At 40.7% G+C, this 17,805-nt stretch overlaps 1 protein-coding gene across 17 annotated transcripts in view; it reads right to left on the bottom strand.

Annotated features, from left to right (window-relative positions):
• Positions 1 to 17,805, bottom strand: part of DOP1B (DOP1 leucine zipper like protein B) — a 53,568-nt gene that overhangs the window by 4,253 nt on the left and 31,510 nt on the right. For 5 of the 17 annotated variants that reach the window (XM_030019885.2, XM_030019888.2, XM_030019886.2 and 2 more), the window contains exons 19-32: positions 14,717 to 16,331; positions 13,968 to 14,079; positions 12,552 to 12,743; positions 11,770 to 11,895; positions 11,005 to 11,139; positions 10,276 to 10,331; positions 9,333 to 9,437; positions 9,180 to 9,246; positions 7,679 to 7,820; positions 7,189 to 7,271; positions 6,850 to 6,959; positions 1,764 to 1,910; positions 1,288 to 1,349; positions 229 to 357 (exon numbers count right to left, since the gene is read on the bottom strand). In XM_030019885.2, the coding sequence (XP_029875745.1) occupies positions 229 to 357; positions 1,288 to 1,349; positions 1,764 to 1,910; positions 6,850 to 6,959; positions 7,189 to 7,271; positions 7,679 to 7,820; positions 9,180 to 9,246; positions 9,333 to 9,437; positions 10,276 to 10,331; positions 11,005 to 11,139; positions 11,770 to 11,895; positions 12,552 to 12,743; positions 13,968 to 14,079; positions 14,717 to 16,331 (3,081 nt within the window). The other 12 variants (XM_030019887.2, XM_030019890.2, XR_005932821.1 and 9 more) reach the window with 11 other exon arrangements.

Here is a 17,805-nt window from a genome sequence, read left to right as displayed (position 1 = left end):
CATGCTTCCAGTCATATTTCCAGACCAAAGGCTTTGGAACCCAGATTCCTGTCTCCCTCTTAATGAATTATTAATTTGTTAGAATTCAGAAATTCACAGCATCATAAATTTTGCTAAAAACTTTAAAAAAATGGAAGTACGTGTTGGAAAACAGGTGATATTCCTTTCTTACATAATTTATACGTGTTACAGTTGAAAAAAAGAGGCAGGTGAAATTACAAATCTTACCTTGTATTAAGGGAAGATAGAGATGATACTGATCAATCTCTCCACTGAAGACAGCGAAAGCTTGCCGCTTTAACAACATTGCTTTTTGCTCAAAACTTGGGTACAGTTTTAAGGCGCTGCTCTGCATATCTATAAGAGACATAAGAAATATCTACCATAGAAAGACTTCTTATGTTTTGGGCTGAAAATAATTCCTACATCCTGAAATCTTTTAAAAAGAAAAACTCTCTTTAAGTCTACTAATTGGAATAATAAATTGGTGTTGATCCAGATCTGCTCATGCTAGCAGGAAAATGATATGAAAGAAGCATTGCAACTCCAATGAGGCAGTCTAGTATTTTAAACCCCTGTCTCTGCCCTTATGTGTATGAATCTTCCCCTCTTTTCAGTCTCCTAAATCCATAGATGAGTGATCTCAGAGCTTTAATACTTACTGAGAAAAAAAGGAAGTAGGTTTAAAAACATATGTTTAAAAAAAAAGTGCATTATGAATTAGTCTCACACTGTAACCCTTCAAATATTCTTTTAAAAGATCTGAAAAAGAGACTAAAGCTGCTTTTTCTTTTGAAGCTCCATGCAAATTCAAGAGTTTCTATCCCACCCCTTCCCCCACTTTCTTCTACACTCTTCTCAAGCCTGAATTAGAGGTCAAAGCACATTGCTCAAAGGTTTGCTGTACTGGTGCACCACATTCCTATAGCTTGATGCCAGTATACAGATACCTGCAAAGTTAGCCAAAGTCTCCTTGCTTTCTGACAGGGAACAGCTGCAAAAGGTCACAATTCAGCAACTTAAAATTATGGTAAAATGTGAATGCAGGAGTCCAACATTATCATTTCTAGAACAAAAATACTTGAGGGGTGTTTTAGACATGACCAAAATACAGAATTAACTTAGCACAGGTTTTAGCTGTGAATAAAGTTGGCAACATACTCAATTATGCAGAGGCATTGTCTGTATCTTATTGATACATTAGTACATTAAAAATGTACCAAATAGCTCAAATGCAAATAGATTTCAAATTCATGTAGAAATAAGTTATCAGTAGCTGATACTTACTCATCAAATCTTTAAACATAGTTTTCTCATGTGTTAGAAGATGGTCAATAATGGATCTCCAACTGAATAAGATATAGAAGGAATTAGATAACCAGGGAAAGCTTTGGTATGGATTCACCTCAGAAAAGATTTTGGTCAAACATTTCATACAAGGAAACAGTTTCCAAACGGTATTCAACATGCAGACTCTTTTCTGGTTTAACACATACTGCATTCTAGGTCCTCCAGCTCTACTGTATGCAGTTCCCACTAAGGGGAGTATCAGCATGAAACAAGTTTATTCTTCTGAAGTATAATGAAAACTTCAGTGCTTATAATGCATTTAGAATTAGTTGTTGAGACCCATTTTTAACATTATTACATTCTGCAACAAAGTACTAAACAGAATTTTCTTTCCAATATTAGCCATTCTCCTTTAAAGCCTTTCTTTGCAAATTCAGAATAGAATCTTGGAGTGCTACAATCTCATGTCTTACTGAGTGCATGAAGTGTCCATCTGGAAAAAAGCTGGATCCATAAACAACTCGACAACTTCTTTCTTCCAGGCTCGCTTTGTATAGGCGTATCCACTCAATGAGCTGAGCAACTGAGCACCAGCACGAAAACTAGGAATGTTGTAGGCACTGGGGGAAGAGAACAATAATGATAAACATATATATTTTTTAAAGTTCAGTTTATGTAACCAGAAAATAAACTCCGGAGCTTCTAACCAAATTCCCTCAGTAATAGACTATGTCTACACTAGCTCATAATGTGGATCAGCAGGAGATCAGTAGATCAAAACAGTTTATGCAGAAGCTCCTCACATTTCCAGTGTACCTGGTTCAGGGAGATATTTTCAGATTAGATGTATCACAGCACAGCACTGCCTGTCTCCACCACAGATGTGGTTCAAACCTTCTCCAAAACAAAGTTTCCAATAGGCTTTGAATCCTTGTCAGCAGGCCCCTTTAGAAGGTACCACACTAGACTTCATCTGTCACCCAGATAACACGCATCAGTTCTCATGTCATCACCTGTATAAAAATATCACACACAAGCCCTTTTCTCCTTGTGCTGCCCTGTGCACCATCCCAATGGTGCACCATGGACACCACGCTCTGCAAGGCACAGCAGGGAAGGAGCATGGGGCTGAAGTCAAAACTGGTAGGAACAAGGTGAAGGGACCCTGCATGAACTGATGCTTGTCTTCTGGCACCTCAGTTTCACTGAAGACACAGATGCCAAACAACATCCTGCTACAAATCCTTGCTACGGTAACTGCTTTGCCCATGGCTGAACAAAGTTTTCAGGTTGGTGAGGTGGTGCTCAAACTGGCAGGAATGTGAGAAGGGATGCTGTCAAGGTCCTCTGTTGTGAGGTGGCACCATACCTTCACCGAAGTCTTCAGCAGCCCCTGTGTTATCAAGGGGGAGGCTACTGCATTTTTATGGAGCCCTGCAACCAAACTACTGCCAAGCTGAGGAGGACAGAGGCATGAAGAAAGTCTTGGAGGTTATAGTCCAACTGCTGAGCAGCACATATGAGTAACATGAAAATCATCCAGCACATCTGTGGGCCTGATGAGGGCTCCACATTTTAACCAGTGACCATCTCGCTATGGTTATGGCTAAACAGATCACAAGGACCACTGGCCTTGCCAGGCTGACACTGCAGAACCATCAAGAGACATCTGTAGGCATCTCAGCAACTTCATCAGGATTCTGATGCTCATGTCTTTTGAACCATCAGTCTCAGATCAAAGGGGATGGTAGTATCTTCCTTGCAAGAAAATAAAAAGCTGGCTGACTCCTGGCATTCAGATCTTCATTTGCATTGCAGAAGTTGTCATTTATCCTCTGCACCAGTTCACAAGGACATCCTGACAGCAGTGGTGTCCATGCCAATTTTAACTATGCTGTTTCCACCCATGGGGCAGAGATGGGATGAGTGTTTGGCTTACAGCCACTGGCTCACAGCAGGCCCAGCACAGCAGAGTGATGACAGCGTTCCAGAAACAGTTTCAGTGGTGGCTGTATGCTAACATACACAGAAAGGGGAGCTTTAAGTAAAGGCCAAAAACCCAGATGGGAGGAACACTACAGCTAAACAAACAGCTGTCACAAAGCTCAAACAAGAAAAGGTTTCAGTTCCTGGGGGAAATACAGCTCATACCTTAGAATGGAAATGGAGGAGAGGACAAACACAACCATGTACATTGCCCTGTGGGCCAACAGGGCCTATACAGAGACAAAATTAACAGAATTTGGCCAACAAGGCCTAACTAGCACAATGCTGGTGGGAATGGAGAGGACAGGATAGGGCCTTATAGTTCCCGTGCTTTTTACCACACCTCAGCCTTCTAACCTGACTTGCCCACATGGATGGGGGCTCTGCTGTCCACCCAGGCATCAGCCATGAGAAGGTCGGCAGCAGGCAGAGCTGCTTCTTCCAGCAAGTGCCCAGCAACCACCACCGCCAGGGAAGATAGTTCACTGGTCCTCCTGCTGGGGCTGTCCTTCTCCCACCTCTGCAGAGCCTCCCGCTCCCAAGCTTTTGCCAGGCTGGTATCACATGAGTCGTGTCAGTCATGCTCAGCATCCTGTAGATGCCTTTCCACTACAGCCTCTGTCATCTTCCTCCTCTGCAGTGCTGTCTTGGCCTCTGGGTGCTCAAAGATAGCCCTGTGGGGCGCATACTGCCTCCTGCCCACAGCGGCATGGGAACAAGGTGGAGGGACATGTGCTGCAACTCCCTCTTCAGGGGACTCTGTGGAGGAGAGAAGAGCAAACCCATCAGTCCCCGAGTGCCTGTGAAGATACATGACAGTTTCTTGCCTGTGGCCTTCCTCCTCCTAGCCTCTGGTTTTCTTCAAGGAGTCAAGGTTAAGGCTTTTGAGCACAGAGAGGGCCTCCTGTCAGTGTGCGCTCTCAGTGTGCTCCACGCCACACTCCTGCCTGCCCAGACCGAGGAAAGACCTAGGCCTGTGTGCTTGAGGGGACACACACAACAGTATGGGCTGTCCCTCCAACTGCAATCAATACTCAGAATGCCCCAACACAGAATTTTGCTGGATAAGATTAGGACATGCCATGGGTTCAGAGCTCTGCGAGCAGCAACGACATGTCAGCAGACATTTTACCCCTCCAAACATGGGAGATGCATGGCCCCAGCTGAGTGCCTGCAGCAGGCTGTCTGCCATAACCAGGGACAAAGGCAGTAGTTCACCTTGCACCCTGTGGAATCAAAGCCTCGCAGGTGAGACTGCACTACTGCTGCCCACTGCCAGTGCCTGGGTAAGCATGGGACAGCCAGTGATATTTTTGGCTTATTCATATGCAAAACAAATTGAGCATCACCACAAAACTCCACAGCTCCTCAGTTAGAAACTGCTTCGTGTTCTGAACGAACGCTGCTGGCACCTGACCATCAGCCTGCAGCTGCCTGGTCGGGGAAGGAAAGGCACTGGCAGCACGTTCTTATTGCAGAAGCCCAGAGGGGGCTGCGTTATTCCCAGGTGCTGTGCTCACAGCTGACCCCCTGCCCAGCCCAAGGGCAGAACCCACAGTTCCTGACAGAGGTGACTGATATGTGGAAAATGTACCTCACATCTCATGGTCCCAGGGCAACCCCTTCTAAAGACAAAGCAACCCTTGCAGTCAGAGCAATGACTTACACAGCTATGCTACTGCTCTGAAAAAAATACCTTAATTTCCACCAAAAATGAAGGCATTAATTAATTCACTCACAAAGTCAACATTAAAATGAGCATGGAAAATCTGTACACGTACCTGGGTTTTAACCAACAGCTCTCCTGAAGCCAGCTGTGGTGTGGAAAGGAGTCCGTGGATGTAAACGGTCCATGGATGTAAACGGTCCATGGATGTGCTCCTGCCCAGACCATCCTGTAGGGTTCAGGGACAGCATGCACCGCTCTAGATACTACTGCATGGTGACACTCAGAATTGAGCTGAAATGGGCTGCAGGCTTGGCGGTGAGTGGGTACTTGAAGATTTCTTCTAGTTTTCTGCAGTGGGCACGTCTGCTGTGCTGTTCCTTATCTCCAATTGCTGTCCTGGTCTTCATCCAGACTACCAACAAACTTTTGACCGCTTCACAGGAAAGACTCAGCAGTGGCATTGTTTCCTTGTTGCCCTTCTTCCCCAACAGGCAGAAGAGGTAGGTGTCAGATTGGCAGAAATTGGAAAGCAATGATAGCAAAGGACAACAAAAGCAATAGTGTTCAGCAATGGAGAAAAGCAACAGGGCATATAAAGTAGGAAGGGATGACATGTCAGAAGAAACACAGAAGGATAAGGAAGAAGCAGCAGAAAGACAGGTATCAGTGTCAGTGAAGAGCTGAGGGCCCACAGTAGACAGCAAGTAGTAGGGCGGGATGACTTGGCTCACAAGCACAGCTTCAGGATGTCCCAAGTTTGACAGCCTTCTACTGGCACATCTGGTATGTATGTGCTAGATCTCCTCATGGCAGCGCAGCCAGGAATTAGCAAGCCCTGTTGGGTCACGTTTGTATAGGAGCTTCTATCAGTTTCCTCCAAAAGGGATTTAGTTCATGCACTAAAACTGCTTGGAGTACTGAACCAGCTTTTTATAAATGGAGTCAAATCAAGAGATTCAAAACTACACTACTGCTCTAATCAAATTGCTAATGTAAACATAGCCACCAAGTATTATCCTGAATTCTGATCATCCATTACAGGAAAAAGAATGGTCAGGAAAAACACTTTAAAAGCACAAAACCACAATTTAATGCAAAACATGGCATGTCCCTAATGCTGCAAACACTTGGTATAGCAGGGTTGACAGACTACTCTTAGGTGTCTCTGCTGAGAAGGGATTTAGCATTATTAGCATAAACTTACTGGATATGTAAGATAATCCTCCCCAAAGTGAAATTTTGTATTACCCTACTGTTGAGGACAGCTTATCATTCAAGCTATAAGATCACCAGAAAACTAAGGCACAGAGAACTTAGAACGGCTCAGTGACTCTACAGCTTAGCAACTTTGCAAAATAATTATTACAAAATCTTACCAGCTCAAATACAAATTAGTTATGCTCATTACCTGTGCTGTTCCAGGTGGGGGGCGCGTGTGTGTGAACAGCAGGAAGAGGGTGGTGAAAAGTATTCCCAGAGGTTTATTTTAACTAACTGTGCCTCACTCCCTAGGTCTTCCACAGTGAGTGGAGATAAAAGCTCTCTGGGGTGTGATTCAGGACAGCAGTGTCTGAGCACAGGAGCTTTATAGGGGTAAGGCTTGTAAAGGAAGTTGCCCTTCCTTGGGGAAAATTTCACTTGTTAATGAGAACAATGAGACTTTTTTCCTAGAGCAAAAGATCAGCTCTATGGTGCATGAAGGGGAGTACATAATTCTCTGTCCTATACAGTTGGCGACTAAATTAGAGGATTATTTATATGAAATTTGTATCTCAGGTCTCCAACTCTTACAATTCCCCTTGACTGTTAAGCACTCCTGAGAAGACGAAAAAGCAAAAGTCTTACACTGTGGTCAAAAAAATCAGACATAAGAAAAATCACATGTGCAGAGAGAGAGAAGTCACCTGTGGTTGCGTAGATAAGGAAAGACATAATAAAGCAAACGTGAAATCAATGGCACAGCTTTCTCCTTCTCGTCGCTCCGGTAAACCATGTCCAAAAGAGAAGCAAGAACCTTAAAAATGAAAAGAATGTCTCTTTAAACCTTTACTTGGTATTTCTGACAAAAGGGGAAAGCATGCCATATTTCAGGCTAGAATGCGTGTGCACATGGGATGCCTCAATAAAGATTTAAGCTCCCATTTAATCTACCAGGAAAACCTAATGTATTCCTCTGCTCAATAATATCAATAAACAACCACCCCACAGATGGGAGCAGCAACTACAAAACTGTTCCTACTTACTTCTGCAAGGAGAGAAAGAGCTTGGACACTGTATATCGAAGGAGCAGAGGCAGAAATCATCGAAGATGGTGCCACTGATGTATCTAAAAGAGGCAAAATCATTTAGTTCTCCCTTCAGACAAGACATTTTTAAATTTTGCTGTTTGCTAACTTTCTTCCCAAACAGCACTGTTATTTGCATATTTGTATTACAGTGAAATGCTTCTGGGCATGTTGCCACAATGACATACCTCATGCCCTGTGCTGTTCTGTTGCATGTACTGCATGTACCTGCAATAAGTTTTCCTCTGTATTATACACAATCTGCAGTTACGTACTAAACCCGCTTAGGTTGGCATTGTTATTGGAGGATAATGCATATTTTTGGTTTTACTTTTTGTCTGTATTATTGCCTTCTCATGCAAACTACACACTATCAAACACCTTGTATTCTTCATTGACTTAAGTAGAACAGAAAAAAGCAACAGAAAGTCAGACAAAACCACATTACCATTCACATCTTCAATGTTGAAGTCATCCGGTAAAATCTGAGGCTGAGCTTTCACTTCTAAGTTCCGGCTCAGCCAGCTAGTCTGTTCCAGAGAAGAACCAGCAACCGTCCCTACAGCCTCCAAGATTTTTTGGGTCACCTCCTATAACATAACCAGACAATGTGGCATCAGATGAAAGCTATCATCACTTGGCCAATCCAGCGAATTCCTCTTTATATGGAACATGTCAGGAGGATCAGAAGTAGGCACTTTTATCTCTTAGAAACATATATACTTCTCTGATTTAACTATGTGCTCTCAAGATAACTAACGACTGCTCACTTCAAATAAGAACAGGCAAGAAAATGAGAAGCAGGAAAAGCTTTATGTTAGCTTATCATGAAGGTTTTAGTCATGATTTTCCATGCAAGCCATTACCATTAACATAGCATCAGTTTGGCATCAGTCCTGACACAATTTACACATTAGTTGTCATCTGTCAAAGATGTGGTCTGAACGGTTCAGCCCCCCAGAAATGGCATATCAATGCCTTTATTGTTTTGAACACTGTTCCTTTTTATTCCTTTTGTATTTGGAGAACATTAAGTGAGGCAGAGCATTAAGTGAGGCAGGATTTCATTTTATGGCAATCCATTTGTTCATATTTCAGTCTTTCTATTAGGGGTCAGCAAGACACAGAATCAAACTATGTGCATAGTCACACTTCACCATGTTTAATTCCCAGTGAAATGAAAAGCTGGTCACTCTAAGGAAACCAAATCCCAAGTATCCCAAGCAAAGCAAAGGTCACTTGTGAAGAGGCTATAAGATGTTAAGATGGCAAAACTGTCTTTTTATCATCATTGTAATTTTGCTGGCCAGTCTCTAAAGCAGAAGTGGAGACTCAAATTTCTCTGTTGGCACACTAAAGTAACCATAACACTGTCTCACCTCATAGGTAGCATTACATTGGCTCAGAGCCAAAACCACCCACATGGGTAGTGCTTAAACTGTGCTGGTGAAATCACAATCAGTACGGGAAGAGAATCCTGCTGTATTCCACCACTTCTTTACATAAAAGGTGAGCTGACAGTCATTTATATTGCCAAACACAGCTATGAGCTTCAAGGATAATTATGCTACTAGCTTTCCTAGATACTTTTGAGATTTCAATACTTACACATATGATATGAACTCATGACATCACACTTTTGTTATGATTTAAATGCTGAGAAAAATCATACAGTTACCCAAGGTAAACAGCTTTGAAAAGTCCATAGTTACCACTGCAATTTCATGCATTTTTGACAAAACTTTGTTAGAGACATTCTGTGCATCATGTCTCTCATGTTTCAGTCTCCATATTTACCAGGCCTAAGCCACAACGTGTGGATGCACATTCACACATTCTAAAAGCACAGGTGAATTCAGATACAAAGTACAGATCAGGCCATCTCCACTTTTACTTAGATGTACAGTGCCAGATTTATGAACTAAAAGGTATACATATATACACTGTACCTGCAAGTCTTTTTGGTCTTTTTTGTTTTCTAGAGTAGGCGTCCTAGTCACAAAGTCATTCAGAGTACTGTGGGAAGATCAATTTACTCCGAGTTAGTAATTGGACAGGTCTACTCAATGCATCTATAAACCTTCCTCTCTCTTACATAGTACCTGAGAAGAAGAAAGTGTCCAGGAGGAGCCAAGTTCAACTGCACAGACTCTTTGAGAAGTCCTAATAAGGACTGGAAGTTCTCCTGCAAGGCTGAGACAGGCAGTCTGCCAAAAAAACAATATCAAAACACAACCAAGTCTGAAGTTAGAGTTAAGGAAAAACCATAAAAAAACATTGGGTAACTTGGTGGCCTAAAAGCTTCCATCAAGATCAGTCTTTTAGATCCTGCTCCTTCCTAACTGATCCTACAATATGGTATAAATATCCGGCAGCACAGGCAAAATGCATACAGCAGTAAATGCTAGCAGCACATGCAGTATGCCAGCCAGCACTGTAAGAGTGCTGGGTCTTCAGGGGGAAGAAAAGGAATAAAGTTTAGCTAACCACTCCACTGCATGCCAGCTTACTTTATCTCCATAGCTTATTGCATACAGTATATTGTACAGTCTGATATATCCCAAGGCTTCCATATCAGAAAAGCCAAGTATGTGAAGAAGAGTTTTGATCAAAGGAATATTTCCATTCAACTGCCTGACCCATTACATGTCCAGCACAGACTGCAGCCATAGCAGTTTTATTGAATTTAGAAGTTCTCTATCCATTCATCTGGCAGCGCAGAACAGATAAGGAGAAAGACATTATAAGACAATATAAGAAATTATACAAGTATCTTGCTAATGAGATGCCTGAAGTGTGTTGCTCTATTAGTATGAAATAAAGCTTTCAGACTGGTATTATCAACAGATCAATGGAACATAATGTCATAGCCCAGTTATTTTGTGTCTATCTGTTACTAACAATGAAGTGGCAATAACCATTTCCTACATAAAGGTGTTCTGTGACATTGTGACACGAAGATCAAAGTAAAGCAAAAATAGTGATGCTGGCTATTATCCTAACTAGAGTCAAACAGAAAATTCTCTTTTATAATAACTGAATTACCTTTGAATGAAAGCATAACTGAACTGCAGCACTGGAATATCTACAAGAGAAGATTTCTGAAAAATAAAAGCAAACCCGCAATTATTTGCCACCAGAAAAAAAAATAAAAGGTCCAAGCTGTTCGATACTTGTGTTCAATGGTTAACCCCTCTTACAAGCCACTTGCACTCCAACAGTGACTGACCAACTATGATAAAACTATCAATACAGCAGTACGAGGGAATTCAGAGCTTTAATGGAGGACCCTAGTTCAGAAGCAGTCACATTGCTTCGGAATATCTGCTACAGTTTATTCAGAGCTGTAGGAGCTCCTACAATGGTGTGCATGGTAGTAAAACTGGTTTCCTTGAAAACAAATTGGAAGATAGCAGACTCAATGTGAAGTATTTCTAACCGTTCAGGTAAGGGTAGAGGGATAGAAATGCATCACTGAGTTGTCTAACTGCAGCAGCTTTACAAAAATTGTCATCATCTTTGGCCCTGGAAGACCCCACACCTTTTCATTACCAGCAACTTCTCTAGCAAAATATTCTGAAGAACCTACTCACATTGATCGATCAAAACACAGAAACCCACATTCTAAAAACATAACTTACTCAGGAGCAAAAGAGAATCACACATTTAAAAAAAAAAACAAAACAAACTTTCCTTCTAACAATATTTAGAAGACACATTGGAACAGATCCAGAATAGAATATATTAAGAAAATGGAATTGACTTCATGGTTACCTCTTCGCCCTTGATTTGTGATGGTTTCTTGACTACCTCTTTGACTAGATGTAATATAGTGTCAATTTTCAATGTGTTAAGTGCACATATTAAGTCCACAAGAATAAGCTGAGCTGCACTAGCCACTGGAAGAATCTGAAAAAAACAAACCAAACCAAACGAAAAGACACACCCCTCAGATCACTGTACCAGGCAAAACATGAAGTTGAAAAAACAGCTTTTTGTGTGATTATTCAAATATCAATACTTATACAAAACATAAATTAGGCAAGTTAAATCAAGCATGCAACAATTTGTCACATACAGATCTTCTCCCAACACCTTCATGAAAACAGTTTCATTATGCTCAAACGAAAGCATACAAGAAAGAGGTGTTCTACTCAAATAAATGCTTAGTTCCAAAGAATACTACAACTCTAACCTTTCTCTGGAAATGGAGCTGATCCAAGGTCTTTAAAATATAACTGGCAAGTTGCAATCCTAAAATTACAATCCAGTATTGAATAAAAAATGGCTATTACTATCAGACTTAAACTGCCACACTGTCTTTTTTATTTCATTACTTATTTAGGTTTAATTGTATTACTGATGCTTTGTGGAATTATGCATACATAAGAGCATTTGAGATTTTTCAGTGGCTTGACATTGTCACATGTAAAAAAACCCCAAAGTATCTATAAACAAGCTCAGAGTTTAGAACTGATCATGTAAATGTAACATTTGCCTTTACACTGGCAAACTAAGGGTGCCTTTCTTTAGTTTCACCTTGATTTTACTTTGATTCCTATGAGGTTTCTTGCTATTCCATACTGCTGCAATTGCTGCCATCAACTGGATTCCAAGTTGTGCTGTCAATGGATTCATGAAGTCCAGTATTTTAGTTCTTAATGTCTATAGAGGGGAAAAAAAACCCTGTCAATGCTAAGCTTTCAAGGCAAAGGCTACCTCATAGTCTGTAAAACATTCTTCTTTTTCCCAAGATGTTCAGAAAATACACAATAAAAGAATTTCTTTATATACTTGACAGTCAGACTAGTTTTGATAATTTATTTATGAGTTAGTGTATCCTTCTTACAGATGGAAGGCACATTTGTTGGAAAACAGATTGCAAAACAGAAAAAATAACTTCTTGTGTTATATTCTCTCTTCTACAGATATTTTTCACTACTATGATTTACCAATATCCACAGAAGAAGGGAAAAGTCTAGTATTTTTATTCCTTCAGGTACATGTTCTACTGCCTGTGGAAGGTGAAGACAATTCAGAGGTGGTTGGCTTTATGGCAGCTATTAACAGAAGCTCAGAGAAAAAGCAAAACATTAAACAGATCAGGTAAGGGTGCAGATGGGCAAAAAGAACAGGGAAAAATCTACTTTTGTAGGTAGATACTGTGCAAGTTTGTAGCTCCTAAGAGTTCATAAAAAAATTTTGTGGCCCAATATCATTCTGGGAATGGCAAAACTATTCCTATGAACTCTATGAAGAATACACTGGTGAGAGAGGGGATGATAAGGATGATAAGATACACAGCAGTTTAAAAGAACTCCTACTTTGGTTGCTTTAAAGTAGACTGAAGAAGAGCCTTTAGTTGTTCCAAAGAAGTCAGTTGGTCTTTTTTGAGAGTCTTCCCTCTTTATAACGCTCCAAAGAAGGGACATGGTATTAATAATGCGAGGCAATTCTTCCAAAATGGCATTCCTAGCATTTCTCAGGTTTGCAGGTTCAGCTAAACATGATGACTAGAAAAAACAAAAACATGAATATTAAAATAAGTTATATTATGCACCACAGAGTGTGTAAAGGGAACTAGGCCTTAAGTCTCATTGTTTCTAAGACTATTCATATTAGACATATAACTAATGATTAGAGATTGCTTTAGATATGATAATAGAATGCAGGTGCTTATAAAACAATATGCATAAGCTGCTCATTTGTCCCATGTGTAGCCCTTACCACGGCTGGCTTAAAACCCAGTCAAGCTGAATCAACAGAAGAAGGATCATACATCTTAGACCTAAGACATAGGAGTAAGTGATTAACTTTAGAGCAAGATAAATTAATAGAATAGCCTGAGTGATTTTCAGAAATTCAAAGGTGATCTTTGATGTGTAAGAAGATAAGTGATTGTGGTGACTGGAGACCTTCTGCCTACGACCACTAACTTCAGAAGAACCGGGACACAAGAATTGATGAGATAAGATGATGAATGGTAACAACATGGGAACAGAGATCAAGTGGAAAATTACAAAGACTTTGGACTGGGATAATAGGTGGTAAAAAGGTATATAAGACTGAGAAATTTTTGGAAGGTTGCCATTCATTGCGGTGGTGGCCCAACTCTGAGTTGTTACACAAAGCAATCCTAGAGAAACCCACGTTTGAAAATCCTTTAACAGAGTGACTGTTCTTATTTTGTAATTAGGAGAATTATAGTCAGCTTTTGTAATAAAACTTTAAAAATAATTCAATCATTCTATTTCTGAAATATACTGCTGCTGTTAGAGTCTACTGAATTTGCTGTTCACTATTTTGGCACAGAGATAATTGATTTGTCTAGGAAATTGTTAGGATAATATCCTCATCTGACAAATGTTATAGGAATAAAAATTGTAGAGAACACATCAGCATGTTATCAACTCAAAAGAAAATAGAAGACTTTGTTAATGACAGAGCAACTGTAGACAAGCTACACAGGACTAATATTTGCATGACCAAGATCATCATGAACATCTTCTGCTTAAAATTAGCTTTCCTGTCTTCAAATAAAAAAATTAAGTTCAGTCTCTCTCCCTTACACTTTTTCTTAGTTCACTTCTTTTGGTGTGCTATGAGGCTTCTCTAAGGTTATCTTCTCATACAAGTGCCACTTTACTACTTATATTCACCTCTGAAAGAAAAAAGGATTCATACTTTGACGAACTGGTGCCAAGGCATCAAGTGAGTGGCAGGCATTAAACACTTACCTTTTTAGTTTGGTTAGGGTGATCCAGAAGGCAGAAGTGACCGATGGTTGTCAGACCTTCCAAAAGGGTTAGTGGGTAATCAGGTGTAACATTTTCTCTTTTAGAAGTTATGCTTTGGAGGGGAAAAAAAAAGGAGAGAAAAAAAAAAAAAAGAAAAAAGGTTAACAGGCCAAGTGGTATTTCTTTGATTAAAAATGCTAGTAGAAATCTGTTTCTGTTCAATGGTTAAAAGAATACCGAAACGACCAGACATGAATATCAAATCAAAGGATTCACAAACTATGCTTGGACAACCCTGTTTCCTTGTCTAGATCTTTTAGAATATTATTCCCCACCTGACCATAAATCTTTCATGTCTAATTATTTTTCCCTAGTCCTTTCACTTACTGCCTATTTTGAACAGTATCACTGTATTTTTCTTCTCCAGGGTGTCTCTCCCCAATTAGTCCTCCAAAATCCTCATTTTTTTCAAAACTTGGAACGTCTTTTTACTTGGATGGCAAGCAGAGGGGGACAGGAAGTATCACAGCTGCTGGTCATTCTTGCAACCACAGTGAGCCCTGCTGGGACAATACAGCCTCCACCACACCTGGGCTCAAGGGACAGATGCCTGCATGTGCAACAGGGTTTGAGGATCAAACTCTGGGAGCCACAATGCTAAAACAGTAAATTACTATGCACTACATTCTCTTAAGAGAAGCTTTAAAAAGTTTCAGCATAACAAATCCCACACTATAGACTCTTCTTACCTTGCAGATGTTTTTGCAGATGTCTTCACAGCTTCATTTTCATACTGTTTGACAAGCTCATCCAGGTTTTTACATATCTGTACAACAAATGGTGCCACAGTCCAGCCCAAAGACTTCCCAAAATAGGGCAGGGAACATGTGACTAAGCCTACCCAAGTGGGATGCATCCCATAGCCATACTCTGGTTGCAAACCTCTAACCACAGCAGAGACGAATAATCCCTGTGAAGTTATTGGGTGCGGATAGACGTATTGCATTGCACCAATTGCCTGCTGGAAATTAAGAGCCTGCTGCCATTCCTTAGAGAGGTCTGGCTGATTCTCCTGCTCCTCATGAGTCTGTCCAAGATGGTGCTCCAAGACAATCAATACCTGCAAGAGCTTCAGCAACTCAATCTGGAGTGGGTGTTCGCTCCATATTTGATCATGCCCAAAATTAATTACGCTCTCTTCAAAGAGGTCTTCTTCAGGAACATTATTAACTCCATCTGCCATAAGCAGTTCATACCGTTTCTGACTTGTATACATAGATGCAGACAAAGAAAGAAGAACAAACTCCTGAATTTTGCATCTTCCTAGCAAATTGCGTATGAACTCCACATTCTTATTCTCTGCTGCCTTTGCCATAGTAGCTAGCTGGGTCATCATTCTAATCAGGACTTCCACACTTTTTACCTGAACATCTCTGTTGCCAAGCACATCTCTGTGCGTAACCTTCAAGTAGCACGGATAATACGAGCGCAGAAAACTGAGACAGAGGTAAGTGAGCAATTCTATTAGAAGAGAATGGGGACACATGGTTGGGGACTGAGTCTGAAGCTTGCCATAAAAACTCTGTCCTACAAGAGCTTCCTGATGGCGAGCTAAGAGATTGTAAATAAGATTCAAATGTGCTGTGGAGCTGGTATCCATGCTTGTACTAGCTACGGCTTCAATAAATTCTTTAGGGTTTGTTTTAAGCACTGCCTCCAGAACAGAAAAAGCATACAATACCCTCTTAGAATCATAAGGCTGCAAATATAGCAGCATGTGTTTGAACAGAGCCTCAATCATCTCCTGCTTTTCCTTCTGCTGCTTGAGCAACCTAGAATGGGTAATTTCCTGGAGCTCCAAGTCCACCTCTTCATCACTTGACAGAGACTCTGATGCTTGAGTCCTCTCAGAGTCAGCACGCACAAGGTTTAGCGCTACACTGGATTTGGAGCTTTCAGGAAGGAACGCATTGAGAGAATTCACGTGGTTTGTGGTCTCTTTTCCATCGGTTGCAGCACTGTCATTGTCCTCATTGCTCACTTCTTGCAGCTCCAGAGAAGGAGAAAAAGAGGATGTATTTTCACTGTCACGGCCTGTGCTGGTGTCTGCTGATTCTGTGTGCTCACTATTATCTTGGTCATCATCTGCTTCATGTGAAGTTACTGGATTACAAGAGCCATCATTTTCAGACTGTTCAATTTTTAACTCCAACTTCTCTGGATCTTTTTCCACTTCTGCCCAAATTGCTTCTCTATCCACAGTAGTAAACTGGCTCAATGGAAGGTTTTCCTCGGAATTGCACTCAGAGATGCCAGACTCTTTCAAAGAGGCCTTTTTCTTGCAAAGCCAATCATGTATATCTTCTGAAAAAAAAAATTGGTTTTTTTTTTCCAAAAAGAGTGTATAATCGTCTATTTCACACAACATACTTTATATTAAATAAATCATTGTAAGAAAAAAAAAGGTTAAAAAGTTACTCTGCTCTAGTCTACTATTAATTGTAACAAGTAGAGCTAAAAAAAACCTGGGTTAAAGCAAGAATTATCTTTTTTTTAAAGTGGTAGAGCAGTCCTAACCTACTGTAAGCACAAGAGAATAGGATCAAGACATAAAGCACATGCTGTTCCTCTTATGCTATGACTCCCTACATGTGACAATTTTTTTTTTATGCTTCCTGAGCATAAAATGTTTGTTGAGATCAGGAGAGAAATGAGAAGGATAGCAACAGAGGAATTTTTTTTTTTTTTTTTTTTTTGAAAGAGCTAATGTTTTCCTTGATTACATGCTGTGGAACAAGGAAGGAATATATTAGCTCTGTGTTTGCATAGCATCTAATAAACAGGTCCCTTTGGATGCTATAAATGTCTGCCATCTAACTATTTGCCAATCAAGACAGAAAAACAATTATGCAAGCCAACAGCTAGGTTAACAGTAATGAGACAGACAGGTGACACAGAAGTTTCTTTACACAAAACTACCGGACACTTCTCCACTGTCTTCCTGCTCTGCTCCAGGAAACAACCTTGGCTACTTGGGCCAAATGATGCAGAGTGTCTCATACCCATAGCACTCCCAGCAATCCCAAACCTGAACAGACTCACAGGACTTCACGCTTGGAGTGAACTCTGGCTCCATACCTGTCTCAGTCTTCCTCAGCTGCTCCCCACAGGTCTCTGTCACATTTGTCTGTTCCACATTTGACACATAGATCATATGTGGTTCACAATGGTTCTCATTAAAGGTCTTAAAATGGACATCTTCCAGATGTCAAATTTAGCCTGTCAAGGTAAAGATGCCTTGCCATATTCCTAAATTTGGGTGGCTGGAGGTCATCTTCAATTCCAAACATCTCCCTTTGCTTTTATATCCTAGCTCTGGGATACCTCAAGACATATGCCACAAGGGCTCAGGTCTCCTCTTGAATCAAGATGGATTTTAATTTTTAGATGGACATTTTGATTTTTAGAAGTTGGCAGAATTAGGGCTTTTTTTTTTGTGTGGTGTGCTCTAAACAGCAAGATGTTCCTCACAACCTGTCTAATTATTTTAACATGAGGCTGAGGGAATTACTAACAATAAATATTCTGAATAAAGAAACCTGGTATGAGGGTGCATGGTGTGCTGGGGCAAGACTGAGTGGAGAGAGTGAGATCTGCCTGTCCATCCTGCCTACTTGAACAGTTCCTGGACTGACATAGTCACCAAACTGCTCCTGGATTTCATTTGGTTGCAGGCCTAGTTTTGCTCGAGAAGGGATCCTGTGAACAGTGAACACATGCACTGTGGATCATCTGGGAATGGCAATGAGAAGTGTGGGACAAGATCCCAGAGCAAAGC

Source organism: Aquila chrysaetos, chromosome 7 (genome assembly GCF_900496995.4).
Source record: "Aquila chrysaetos chrysaetos chromosome 7, bAquChr1.4, whole genome shotgun sequence".
Lineage (NCBI taxonomy): Eukaryota > Metazoa > Chordata > Aves > Accipitriformes > Accipitridae > Aquila > Aquila chrysaetos.
This window is presented reverse-complemented; position numbering and strand designations above follow the sequence as displayed.